Source organism: Oreochromis niloticus, linkage group LG20 (genome assembly GCF_001858045.2).
Source record: "Oreochromis niloticus isolate F11D_XX linkage group LG20, O_niloticus_UMD_NMBU, whole genome shotgun sequence".
NCBI lineage: Eukaryota > Metazoa > Chordata > Actinopteri > Cichliformes > Cichlidae > Oreochromis > Oreochromis niloticus.
In genome coordinates, this window is record NC_031984.2 from 28,710,955 (window position 1) to 28,724,228 (window position 13,274).

The window sequence follows — 13,274 nt, forward strand, 5'->3', positions numbered from 1 at the left end:
CTCAGACAAGCATGTTTTCCAGCTGCTTTTGCTCAAATGAAAGCAAATTGCCAATGCAAGGTAGCCATGTGCTAAAACATTTACAAAATGATAATGCTGTACTGAATAAGACTTGAAACTATCAACTGTATCTGTAAACTCAACAGGAAATTACTTACGGACATCAAAGAGTGGAGAGCGAGACGAGGGAGTTGGCCGATATCCCCATGTTGGTGTTGTCCCTACATCGTGTCTGACCAATCAGTTAGCGTTAGCCAAGAATTAGCTAACGCTAACTTATAAATGATCACAAACAAACCAACATGAGTAACCTAAATTTGGCTGACAGCAAACCTAACTTGATAAAAAATATTTGTTATATTGAATAAATTAATAAATAAACATGTGAAATCTTTAATATTTGCTCTGGAAGAGAGTTTTATATAAACATGGGTATTTTTTTCTTTTTCTTCCTATGACGTCACAGCAATGTGACCGGTCAGTAGCAATGCTGATCCTGGACCAACATTATTATGACGATGCAGGAACAACAGCACCAGGGGGACACCAGAGACACCTTGTCCAATAAAAGCCAGCAGAGGGGTCGTCCCCTCATGGCCATTAGACTACAGGCTTCAGGCACTTCCACACTGACCTTTTTTTTAGACCCTATCTGTTTTGAAATCCTTTTTTTTTGTGTGAACAGGTTATAGTTCTGACATCATAATCTATTTATATCAACCTTGGTTTTGGAACAACTGCTGCATTCTTAATCTCCTTCTTCTCCCCACATCTCCTCAGTGAGAGCTGCTACACCATCACCAACCTGTACTTATTATACATTCAGGCTTGTTTAAATTTGCCAATGTCTACTCATTCAAGCTCCATTGGTACAATATAATCTGCTGTACTGCCAATTGCTATATACTGTAGTCCAGCTTTAATTGCTTCTCTGTGAGTAGCAGTGGCTACTGACTCACCCCAAGAAAAATCTCCATGTTGGTGTCGTCCCTACATCATCTCTAGAGAGGACAGCATCTAAGTCCTCCTCACTGACAATGTCTCTGGACTCGGTTTCTTGCATTACGTTAGCAGCTGCCTCCCTCTCCTCACAACAGATTCTTGTATGCTGGAACCTGGGATAACCTTCAGCGTCTATAAGAGCCTCAGTGCATGCAGTATGTCCTTCAGCTCAAGTGCAACTATATCTGGACCAACAGACCAACTTAGCCTACTCAGTCAGCTCCTTCACAGGCTCAGCCGCTCTCACTATTTTGTCCTGTCAACATTTGATTCAGCTGGTTCTGTTTCATGTACGCTTGTTGTTCTAACTGTTTCTGCAGCAACAACTTTACTCTCTTTAAAGATGGAGTGGCTGCTTCCACCTGCAAACTACTTGTTGTATAGTTGGGGTTGTGTCTTAATTTTGTGCAAGTAAAGCAGCTTGTGCTTGCTCCTTAGCCATTGCCTTGCAGTGTGTAGGTCCATAAATAAACTGCAGTAATGTAGCAACGAGACACAGTTGAAAATGAATGAAATTCTGTGAGTATTAGAATGAAGCGCTCAGCGTTGAACTAGTTTCAGATTCAATGTATATAGTTAATTTGGAGTGAAAAACTGTAGTACAAAGTGTGACCAAGCAATGGGCAATGAGCAAACCATGCGTCACATGTGCTGGAGTACACTGGCCATGCCAAACCTGACACCTGCTTCCATCAGAGGTCGTTTTCTCTGAACACTGCGCTGCTTGATGGCATCATCAATGTAAAGGTAAGTCAAAACTCCATCCTTAGAAGCGCGGTCTTTGCAGGAAACACATTTGTTGCCAGGTTGGTTTTGAATTAGTGAGGCTTTCTCCTGATCACCAAGTTTTTACAATCAGACATGCTGCCTCTGTGCTTTGAAATGTCTGAACGCTACTGCCCTTTGTTCATCTAGATCAGCTTTAAATTCCTGCTGAGTTAAGCAAAAACAGTCTGCACAATAGTCACTTTTGAGCTTTAACCCTATCTGACCTTTAACTCCATCTAACCATACCTAACACTTGGTATTTTTCACAGAGCAAAGTAGTCTGCTTGTGTTGCTGGGGACTTAAACACCATTTCATAAAGGCTGTAAACATGATACTGCACCACTGTGGTTTCACGATTGAAAGCATTATACACACTACAATGCAACTTGAGCTAGCAAAGAAGTGTCTGGGGACTATTACTTTCCTTTGCGGTGGTAAATCACCTCAGCCATCCAGGACCAAGACAAGCACTAACTGTCTCTCTGCAGTTAGGGGGCCAGTGCAAATTTGCCAAGTACAGCTAAACCATTTTTTTAAAGTTTGAAATCCCATCCACGTTGCCATTAAAGGCCCAGTCATTACTATACCCAGTTTGTGACCTTTTTAGTCACAGCGGTGACCTTTTCATGGCCAACAGTGTAAACGGTAAATAAAGCACGACGCCAATGTGTCGCTTTGCTCCCGGTGCAGTACAGGAATGCACTAAGGGTGGCGTCGAGGTCCTCACTACTTCACTCCCGCAATGCAAAAATCATGATTCATAAATATATGATCAAAAAAACAGGGCATCATCACCATGCATATGGCACTGCAGCTGAACTCGCTGTGGCTCGCTTACACAAGAACGCGTCAGCTTCATCTGTGAACAGCAAGACGCTGCAGAAGAGAACATCAAAGAGAATGAGCATTAAAAACAACATTTACTTAATTAGCCAGTAAAAAATAAATAAATTTAAAAAAACATTTCCACATATAACACTGTAACAGAGTCTACCCTATTCAACCTTTTCAAGAGTCAGTATTTAACAGCTGATTCGCATGATCTAATTCATTGATTGTTAATGGAGCACATTAAAGTGCTTCCCCCTCTCCTGCTGGTGTTGGCTCGCTCAAACACCTTGTGGCAGTGACTCCATTGCTCCCCATGGGTGCCACGTCCCCACCTGTCACAGTGGCACAGTCCATGCTTGAATGGAGAGCCAGTTTCTGAGAGGAAATGGAAAAAGAGGGAAAAAATAGAACAGAACTGCACTGCCATCTTAAAGATACTAAGTAAATATTTATTTATTGTTATAAGCATAATAAATGACCTATTACATTGTTTTTATATATTTTGTATATGCAAATAATGTATGTAGGAAATATTTATTCATAATCTGTGCTTTACAGTGTTGTGATACCATCACTCCTCATGCTAACCGCTTTTTTTTTCTTCATGGAGTCAGTTTGAACTAGAAACAAAGCGCTTAGATTTACATAGATTTATCCCAGACAAAACCAAATGCAGTGTTGATCAACACTACATAAATCGAGAGTAACAAGAAACCTTTTAATTATTCAAAAGACAGACAGAGCCATACCTTTGTGAAGAGAGTTGCTTCCTGTCCAGATGCACTAGGATGTATCTTTACAGGCCTTTGTTCTGCTCACGGATTCAAGTTGTCACAGGTAATTCCTCTCGTTTCTTTCAAAGCTGCTTGTGTGAACTAGGTCAAGTTAGCTTTATTTGTGTGGTAGATTTCATACACAGGTGGACTTGGTGTGTTTTACAGTAAATGCATAAAGATGCTCAATGACAAAAAGATTTCAGCCTCCTATAACACACACATGAGAGAGAGAGACTATGGAGTACCTCAGTGAGGTATGTGTCTTCACCTCTTTTAGTTTTAATTCTCTGTACATTCAGGAACTGCGTGATGAGCTGGGTAATCTGATTTTAGCTATAGTGAGAAGGCTGGAACATCTATATATAGACTCGAGTGCAGCATTTGGTATTTTTTGTAACAGCCATCTCATGTGCTTGTGAATATGGGCTGAAAAGTACATCAGAATGATAAACCATGTTCAATAAACCACACGGCTTCTTAGCCATGAGGACCTGTTCATTTTAGCACAAATCATTTCACAATTACAGGAAAGTCTCAGGCTTTTATATTTGAACTTGCAGGATAAATACAACTTACAGAAGTGAAAAGTATTCAAACCAAGCCTGAAAATAACCATAGCTTCGCTTTTAGATATACTAAAATTAATGTAGTCATTCATTCTTAACACCACATTTCTTTTTTTTATGTTACACTCTAGAAATCCTCTCAGAGTCAGCCTGTTTGGCAGAATCTACAGGATGCACTACGACAACTGAAAGCATTTATTTTATTTTGAAATTTTGTGCACTTCCAGGTTGATGTTGGAAAACCTACAGCAAGGCTTTAGATTTTTTTAATTCAGTTTTATTTATATAGCGCCAAATCTCGACAACGCTCACCTCCAGGTGCTTAATATAAGAGAAAGACCCTAGAATAGTATAGAAAACCCCAACAATCAGACGACTGCCTTTAAGTAAGCATTTGGTGAGAGTGGAAAAGAAAAACGTCCTTTTAAGAGGAAGAAACCTCCAGCAGTGCCTGGCTCAGGAAAAAGCAGGTATCTGTCATAAACGTTTCAGAACAGTTAAAACTCTCCTTTCCTGTCTGTCATTTTAAAGACAGTTACACATTTAATCACTAAGATATTTTAATATAAGCAAAAGAAGCACAATTTCAACTGGACATCTCAGTTTTTCTACATCATAAAGAAGTGTTGTTTCAGTAAATCAAAGAAGTGGCACAAAAAACTCATATTAGTACTTTACATTATAGTACATTACTAGTAAAAAGCTAATTTATGGAGCGCAAACTCACTAAAATATCCTATTTAGCCACACATCCTGCATGTTTTTCCTAATGATCAGTGATAGTTGGATTTTATTAGCAGTACAAACTAGAAAATAAATTATTTTTTCCTTTTAAATTATGGAAATGCGAACATAATTTGATCTTAACTCTGTCTTTGATGGCAAACAGTTAACCTGGAGGTCTTTCAGTCAAAGACGATGCATTCATCACCCAGCCACAAATTCGTGCTGCCATCAGGGTCAATCAAGCAACCTACGCTAGAAAAAAAGACATTTTTGAACAAATGAAGACCACTGCCTCCCACAAACCCCTACAGTGCTCCTGTGGTGAAAGTGTGACAGAGCCTGACAGGTCAGACAGAGATTAAGCATGGCTGTGAGTTTGTCCCAGACTGAGATGAAGGCCCTGAATCGCTGCCCAAACACTGCTCCTGCAGTCCTGCCAGGAACGCAGCACAATTATCACACTGACTGCTGCCTCGATGGCAGCTCCAGTCACTGCTGCCCTGTGAGATTCCTGCTTAAAGCGCTGCTGAGTGAGATACTAGAAGATAACATAGCAGTCATTCTGAGGATTAAGGAAAGAAGAAAGTCATTTCCTCTCTCACCTCATACACTCAAGGACAGTCTGTCTGTGTTCAGCAGCTTTCAGGTACATCTGTCCTGTGATCAGATTTCTGGCTCCTGTAGAGCACAGGTTTTAGCCTCTGCTGCAACTTTTTTCTTACAGCTGCATTTTATGTTAGCTGAAAAGAAAAAAAAAGAAACAGATATTATTGAATATATGCTTTGACCACTCCTGGCATTGATCTACTATTAATTAGGGTGGATTTCTTTTGTCCTGTTCTCCTCCCCCCTCACCCCCAAACCAGTGGTGGCAGATGGCTGATACTTCCTGAACCTGGTTCTGCCACAGGTTTCTTCGTATTAAACGGGAGTTTTTCATTCCCATTGTCAAAAAGTGCTTGGTAAAAGGCGTTTTTATATAATTTTAATATAATTTAGCATGGAAAATATTTCCATGGAAACAGTTGCTCTGGTTTGGGGGTAATTTTTGTGGCTGCTTTTATTAAGGCTGTTCCTCATAGAGCTTCTCTTGTTGTCTTCCATGAATATCTTGTTGAAGTCGCTGTAAACAAGTGTGCATAGCCAGCTCCTCTCTGAATAAATAAATAATTGGTTTTGTTGTTTTGCCACTTGGGGGCAGTGGAATAACCTGTAAACACAACATATTATCTTCTTATTAAATAATGATGGTGCAAAGGAGAGCAAACAGTTCCCTGTTTGTGTGATATTTAATGGGAGCCCACCTGCTGTATGTAACCTCTGATGCAGTGTACAGTAACAACTTGAAGAAAACACATGGCACTGCTCAGTGCTCTACCATGTTTCACCAGCTAGTTAGAAAATGCGGTCGTGGTGTTGGAAATGGTGTCAGGTCTCTCCTAAAAAACACCTCCTGCTGCTAAAAACAACATAATGGAGGTTTGGTGAGACTGGCATCCCAAAAAATCCCAGCAGCAAGTTAGCTAAAACATCAGCATTGTTTTTCTTTTATCATAGACTTCACTGCAGTGTTATAACATATGAGGACTGCCCATTTAGCTGATATTTATTACTGGTCCATTTAAAGGGAAAACTGTTGCCTGAGCTCAGCCACACAGACTACCAAGTTGTGCCCTCTAGAGGTGGAACATAATGTAACCATTTACAGTCATATACATTACTTTTTGCCTTTTATACCTGGTATAAAAGGCCAAAGTGATGGATGGAAAGGAGGTCAAATTCTTGCTTGCTCACTTCCTCTCTTCTTCTTTCTTTCATGTTCCATTTTCTCCTTATTTTCTCTTCCTCTGTTGTCCTCCATCAACCTCCTTTAGATCTCCCTTACTTCCTTTTTTATCCTTCTAGTCTTGGCACTCTTTTTGTCACTATGAGTGCGACATTTTGCTTTTTTATTGAGCTATCTCGGTGAGTCATTGTTTGTTTTTTCAAGCTGTCCTTTCAGCTCTGTAGGATCTTTGTCTCCATCTGTTTCATCTTGGTCAGGTTCTTCAGCTTTATCCATACCAGCATCATTTCAGTCTTTAATACTGGTAAATGTCTCCAACATTATCCTTGGTGTTTATTAGATTTTTTTTTCATGGCCCCCATATGCTGCATGTACAAATAGGTTTTTTGGGTGAGGTTGGCCACTATAGGTTCACTATGATGACCCTCCTCAGTTTTTCGGGTCATGTGATTCAGAGGGCTGATTGTGGCCTAGAGTACACAAGGAACTACCCTGGCCACCATTTCTCTCTCTTCTCCTCTCCTCCACATGGCAGACGGGCTTCTGGGCTGATGGCCACAGGCAGTTTGCTTGCTCATTCAAGTGTACATACCACACCACTGATTTACTGAGTTTACAATTTTTATCTTTTTGTAAATAAACAGTTCATGCTTAGCGTACTTGCACAAACGATCTCTTTTGTTGCAAGCTGGAGACACTTGTAGATTCACAAGCCTCCCGAATTTGACGTCGTAAATTTTTCATGCACTTGAAGTTGCACCCAAACACTGCTCTGGTTTTAGCACAGGGGTAAAAACAGCACACAGAAAACACATCAAATGTTTAAACAGAGACGTTTTACTTTGGTTTATTAAAAATATCAGCTCAGCTCAGCAACAGAGGTACAGTTTCTCTGTAATATTGGTACAGGGACAACAAAAGGCTGGAAAAGTAAGTAGCACTAAAAAGAAACAGCTGAAGTTCAGTTTTGCAACTAAGTAGGTTAATTGGCAACAGATCAATTACACCATTGGGTGTAAAGAGCACATTAGAGCTGCAGAGTTTCTGAGGATTAAAGATGGGCAGAAGTTCATTAGTCAGCAGAAAAACAAGGTCTATTAATTATGGAAAAATTTCAGAATAATGTTCCTCAATGTAAAATTGTGGAAATGGTGAATATCTCGTCTTCTACAGTACATGGTATCATCAAAAGATCGTATCTTCTATAATCTGGAGAACGCTCTGTGAACAAGGGACAAGTGTGAAAGTGAATATTAGATGACTGTGATCTTTGAATGTCCTCAGGCAGCACTGCATTAAACACAGTTGTGATTATTTCATACAAATCCCTACATGGATACAGTTCACTTCATCAACAAGTGCAGGTTAAAGCTGCAATCATGCAAAGAAGAAGCCATATGTGAATATGATATAGAAATGCTGATGTGTTCTCTGAACTAAGACTCATTCAATATGGTTTAAGGTAAAGTGGAACACTGTTCTGTTCTCATGGACACATCTGGAAAGGTGTCATCAGTGCTGAAAGGCTTTAGGCCAAAATATAGTGCCATCCACAGGGAAGGCTTTGCATATTTCAACAAGCCAAACCACATAGTGCATGTGTTCGTAGTATAAGAGTCTGGGTGCTAAACTGGCCAGGTGAAATCCTACATCAGACAAGAACGAGACAAAATTCCTCTCTTAGATTTCCAGCAGTTCACCTGGTCTCCCCCATTCTCAAACATTTACAAACTATAAGGAAAGGAGATGATACACAGTGGTAAACATGGCCCTCCTGTCCCAACTTTAAATCTGTTGCTGATATCAAATTTAAGATGAGCTAAAATTGTACATCTTCTCTGTTTTCTCAGTTTTACTGTAAATACAATATGGGTTTATGAGATTTGTGAATCATTGCACTCTGTTTTTATTTACATTTTACACAGCATCCCAGCAATTTCAGAATTAGGGGTTTAAAAAGAAGATGCTGTCATCTTGACCCCTGTCAGTCTGCGGACAGGCAGGATGTTCCTTGAGATGCTTCATGAAACTGCAACCAGCAAAATAAACCATATAAAAGAACGTAAAACATCACCGATTAACTTACATTTTGAAAATATCTTAAAACATGTTGTCTTTATGGATATAAAAATAGTATTAATTTCCTCAAATAGCAATGATTAGGGTGTTGGGACAAAGAGAATTGATTACAATCATAAGCTAAGATAAATTACTCCAAACAACAGCCGTGCATTTTAAAGTATGTAACTGACCCTCCTTTCCAGCAAAGAGAGTTGTGAAAGAGACGTATGCTGCTTTCAGGTGCTGTCGGAAAAATATGGATGAGTAATGGATTAAACCTACACCTACGGCCCAGCTAAGTGATTAAGCAGAGTTTCATACATAATCGTTAAAATGTTGTCGTTTCATGCTTCACGTAATTCTGCACGAGCTTTAGTCAGAGCAGACTAATATGCTTGACGACTTTAAAGAATTTGGAGAGGGGACGTGAAGGCAGCAACAAAGACGTTCCCTGCGTCAAGCACGTAGGGGGCGTGGTCTCAGCTTACATCAGGAGCACAGACAGCAGCAGCAGTTCACGTAAAGTGACCGAGACTATTGTGGCTGTTAGAAATATCCAGGCAGAAACATGTCGGTGGCGTGTCTGAGTAGAAATGTTTTGGCTTTTAGGAATTCTAGTATGATGGTGGTAAGTAAAAAAACAAAAAAAACAACAAAAAATATCTAATTCGGTATTTGAAGACTTCATTGACGTAACTATTAATGGCTGTTTTTGTTGGTTCGTGCACTGTTTACTTTGTGCTAGGCTACAGGATATTATCATAAGGTGTTTATGACTATGTGTAGCATATGCTTTTTTGTATCCTATGCCTATGTGTAAATCTGACAGTACTTGACAGAGTCAGCTGTCAAGCGAAAACCGTCGGACAACTTTTTCTCCTCGTAAAGACCTCTATGTTGAGTGGTAGTGCACATAGGTTATACACTTCATAACTTCTAATAAATATATCAGTTATTAATGCATTATATTAATCTTTTATTGTCCTGAAAGAGTCAGTTAGATAACCAAAGTCCGCAAGGTGATGTAACGCTTTCAGTTCAGTTCTTTCAGGCCTCCACTAGGGGGAGACTCCATACTATCTTACACAAAAGGAGCGTACAGTAAATAACTGTGTTGTGTAAATACACAACGCGACAAAGACTGATCTGAGGGCATCTAAGTGTACTGTCTGTCATTATAACTGTAAATTAAATGCCCTTGTTGCTGTTGTTCATATGAGGGAATGCATTAGCACTGGTACTAGACTCTTGTATTCCAGGATATTTCCAGATTAGTTTTACATGACACCACCAACAGGAATGTCACATCATGAGGCGTCCCTTTGTACATATCTAATGTTTTTAATCGGACTGTGTAGTTGTACTTTTCTTATTCAGATACCTTGGGAATGTTCAGTTCAGTTCATTTGGGATTGTTTGTTTACTATCTGTGATACAGATGGTGCGTCATGCTCAGACTGCAGCTGCTCCGGCTCCTGAACCCAGGATCAAAAAGTTCCAGGTTTACCGCTGGGACCCCGACAAACCCGGAGACAAACCACGAATGCAGACGTATGAAATCGATCTCAACACGTAAGTCACGATCTGGTCATTGAACAGAAGGCTGCTGAGCAGTATGTTTACTTTTTACTGCACGTTTTATGCCAGTGTCTAATCTACTGACTTGTCCTCATTATTACAGCTGTGGGCCGATGGTTCTGGATGCCCTCATTAAGATCAAGAATGAAATAGACCCCACGCTCACATTCAGACGTTCCTGCCGTGAGGGTAAGAGAGGCCATTTGGATTCTGTTTGCACATAATAATGTGAACAATTTCTGAATGAAAGAAATCAATGACTTGGTTTCAGACTGACCGTCTGTGAATATATCAAATATCTTCAGGTATCTGCGGCTCATGTGCCATGAATATAAATGGAGGAAACACGCTGGCGTGCCTCAACAAGATCGACACCAACACTAGCAAACCCACCAAAATCTACCCGCTTCCACACATGTATGTCGTCAAAGATCTTGTGCCTGTAAGTACTGCGAGTTGAGAGAACCCATCCAAGTTTAAAAACAAGCAACGTGGAAGAAAGTATATTTTATGACATTCATCATATGTCTTTCCTTATTACCACCAGGATATGAGCAACTTCTACGCGCAGTACAAATCCATTGAGCCCTACCTGAAAAAGAAAGATGAATCTCAGGAGGGGAAGGAGCAGTATTTCCAGTCAGTGGAGGACAGACAGAAGCTGGTAAAAAAAAAAAAAGAACCTCTTCTTTTAACCTCTACGTGATTCACATGGGTAACACAAGCAACCCTGAAGCCATGTGTCAGTACTGTATAACACACTGAGAACTGATCGTGTAACCCAGAGATGTCAAACTTATTTTACATTGCTGACCACATACAGCCAACTTTTATATTATGTGGGCCAGACCAATGGAACTCCACTTTCTGTCAGTCTGCAGAAGTTTAACTACAGATTTAATCAATGGGATATCTTATAAGATGAAATAGCTTCATTTCAACAGTGTGCCTTGGTTTTTCTAGATGATAAAGAAATGCTGCTGTAGTAAAATGAAAGAAAACTGGCAGCCTGACTCTTTGGGCTTAAGTTGTAAGAAGTAAATGTGTAAAATTACAGAAATCTATAATGTAATTACTTTGCTGTATTGTGAGTTGCCATGGGGGAACTTTTTATCAGTAGGAGAAGCTGTAAAACTTGAGAAAATGCACTTCAAAGTCCAAATTTCTGTCTTTCTTCACACTGGGCTGATTCTGGCCCCCGGGCCTCATGCTTGACACCTCTGGTTTAACCATTAAAATAAATGATTAATTTGGTAGCCGAGTTTTAGGAGCTGTTGCTGCTTTGAGTAAACAGGCAGAATAAGCTGATATTTGACTGTTAAACATAACAGGATGGCCTGTACGAGTGCATCCTTTGTGCCTGCTGCAGCACCAGCTGTCCCAGCTACTGGTGGAATGGAGACAAATATCTGGGACCTGCTGTCCTCATGCAGGTGGGTAATATGTTATATTATATTATAGTGTTAGGGAAATAACTCTTTTTAAAAAACTGCTGGTGGAGATGCCATTGATACTGAATTTGGTGTCTTTATCCCACAGGCATACCGGTGGATGATTGACTCCCGTGATGAATTCACAGAGGATCGCCTGTCTAAACTTCAGGACCCCTTCTCACTGTACCGCTGCCACACTATCATGAACTGCACTAAGACTTGTCCCAAGGTGCTCCGATGTGACCAAACACACACTTCCTCACAGTTAAGACTTTCAGTTTCTCACTCTGTCTGACTCACTTCTCTACAGGGACTCAACCCGGGAAAGGCCATCGCGGAGATCAAGAAAATGATGGCGACTTACAAAGAGAAGAAAGCAGCAGCTTCATGAGCGTGTGAATATGAAACTGGTTCAAGATCCACTGAGAATACCTCAAACTAAGGAGGCCAGCTGTAAACCTTGCTTAAAACTGTACATTTTGTGCTCTTGATGAGTGTCGTATGTGTTTGAGTCCAAGTGTGTTTAAGTGAACAGGAAGATGGAAATTCTGAGAAAAGGACGCTAGAAATCCCGTACAAGTGTTGCAACATGTTGGACTACAGTTCTGCTTTTTGCATGCTGTACTACATTTGCTTGAAATTTAATCAGATTGTTAATATTTATATGATTAATCATTAAACTCGAGTAAAGCTTGATATGGAGGCTATGCTTGTATGCTGATCACCTTCGCAACTTGCAATCCAATACTGAAGGATAATGAGATGAAAACATATCAGATGTTTTGTCACAGTGAGATAATTTTCTGCTTATGGCAAAGAAGAAGAAATAACTTACACCTGTTGTCATAATGACAACAAGCGCTACCTGAATTCTAAATTTTGATGTCCTACACCTACAAGCTGCCCAACAACTACAGGGCTGCGTGTGTTATTGGTCTGTAGTAAGCTGATTTCACTGTAAACAAGTACATTTTTTTGGGACCATAAATCCAACTCATTCTTAGCAGAATGAGTAGTGGTAAAATGTAACCAGGTATTATTACACCCATGTTATGCTAAAGCCATTTACATACTGTCTCCATACCAGCCTTTGTGGGAGTGCTATGCCATACTGCACATTTTGGTATTGATCCAACACTAAGTAAATACAGGGCCAATATTGTCGATACCAGTGTGGATACTTTTAATCTTTAAAGGCAGCTTATGCCAGAGAGAGCAGTGTGTCATGAGTTTGCAGATTTTGAACACATTTTAATGACCACTAAAACACTGATTTATTTAGGTCAGCTTCTCTTGTTTAAATGTGTTGTAGGCTATAAATAAAACAGAGGTGACAGTCAACGCAAAAAGATTCAGACATTTTTAATAGATCATGTTTCAGGCATATTATTTCATTGCCGAGTAAATAATTTATTTAACACAATTCAGCGGGCTGCGTGGTGAGCTTGGATAGACGCAAAGTATTGATCCTTTCGCGCTGGTATCGATACCAATAAGAGCGTCTGTATCGCTATTTGGATTGATCCGCCCGCCTCTACTCTTGGCGATGGCTGAATACGATTGGTTGGTATTTATATTTAAGGAAACAGGTTTTCCAATATTAGTTCACAGCATTTTATTTGATATTTTTGTCCATTTAATAAAAATGTAAGCCTTCCTTTTGTATAAGGCCAAAACTAATTTGTTGGATGCCAATATTTTTCTAGGGACATGTAATTATGGCATGTTGTTTTTGTCATGATATGC

The 13,274-nt window shown here is 39.9% G+C and overlaps 1 protein-coding gene across 1 annotated transcript; it reads left to right on the forward strand.

The window, feature by feature from the left end:
• Positions 1-8,988: 8,988 nt before the first annotated feature.
• Positions 8,989-12,557, forward strand: LOC100705239 (succinate dehydrogenase [ubiquinone] iron-sulfur subunit, mitochondrial). Its single transcript, XM_005454102.4, has 8 exons — positions 8,989-9,145; positions 9,956-10,089; positions 10,199-10,284; positions 10,401-10,537; positions 10,643-10,759; positions 11,427-11,528; positions 11,635-11,757; positions 11,839-12,557. Exons 1-8 carry the CDS (start codon positions 9,086-9,088, stop codon positions 11,917-11,919), a joined length of 840 nt encoding a protein of 279 aa, XP_005454159.1. The 5' UTR covers positions 8,989-9,085; the 3' UTR covers positions 11,920-12,557.
• Positions 12,558-13,274: the final 717 nt, after the last annotated feature.

Bases quoted from the DNA above. Each gene is read 5' to 3' on its own strand.
- LOC100705239 (XM_005454102.4), top strand. From the start codon at position 9,086: ATGTCGGTGGCGTGTCTGAGTAGAAATGTTTTGGCTTTTAGGAATTCT. The intron at 9,146-9,955 runs GTAAGTAAAAAA...TCTGTGATACAG, and splicing joins GGAATTCTAGTATGATGGTG to ATGGTGCGTCATGCTCAGAC. The intron at 11,529-11,634 runs GTGGGTAATATG...TTTATCCCACAG, and splicing joins GACCTGCTGTCCTCATGCAG to GCATACCGGTGGATGATTGA.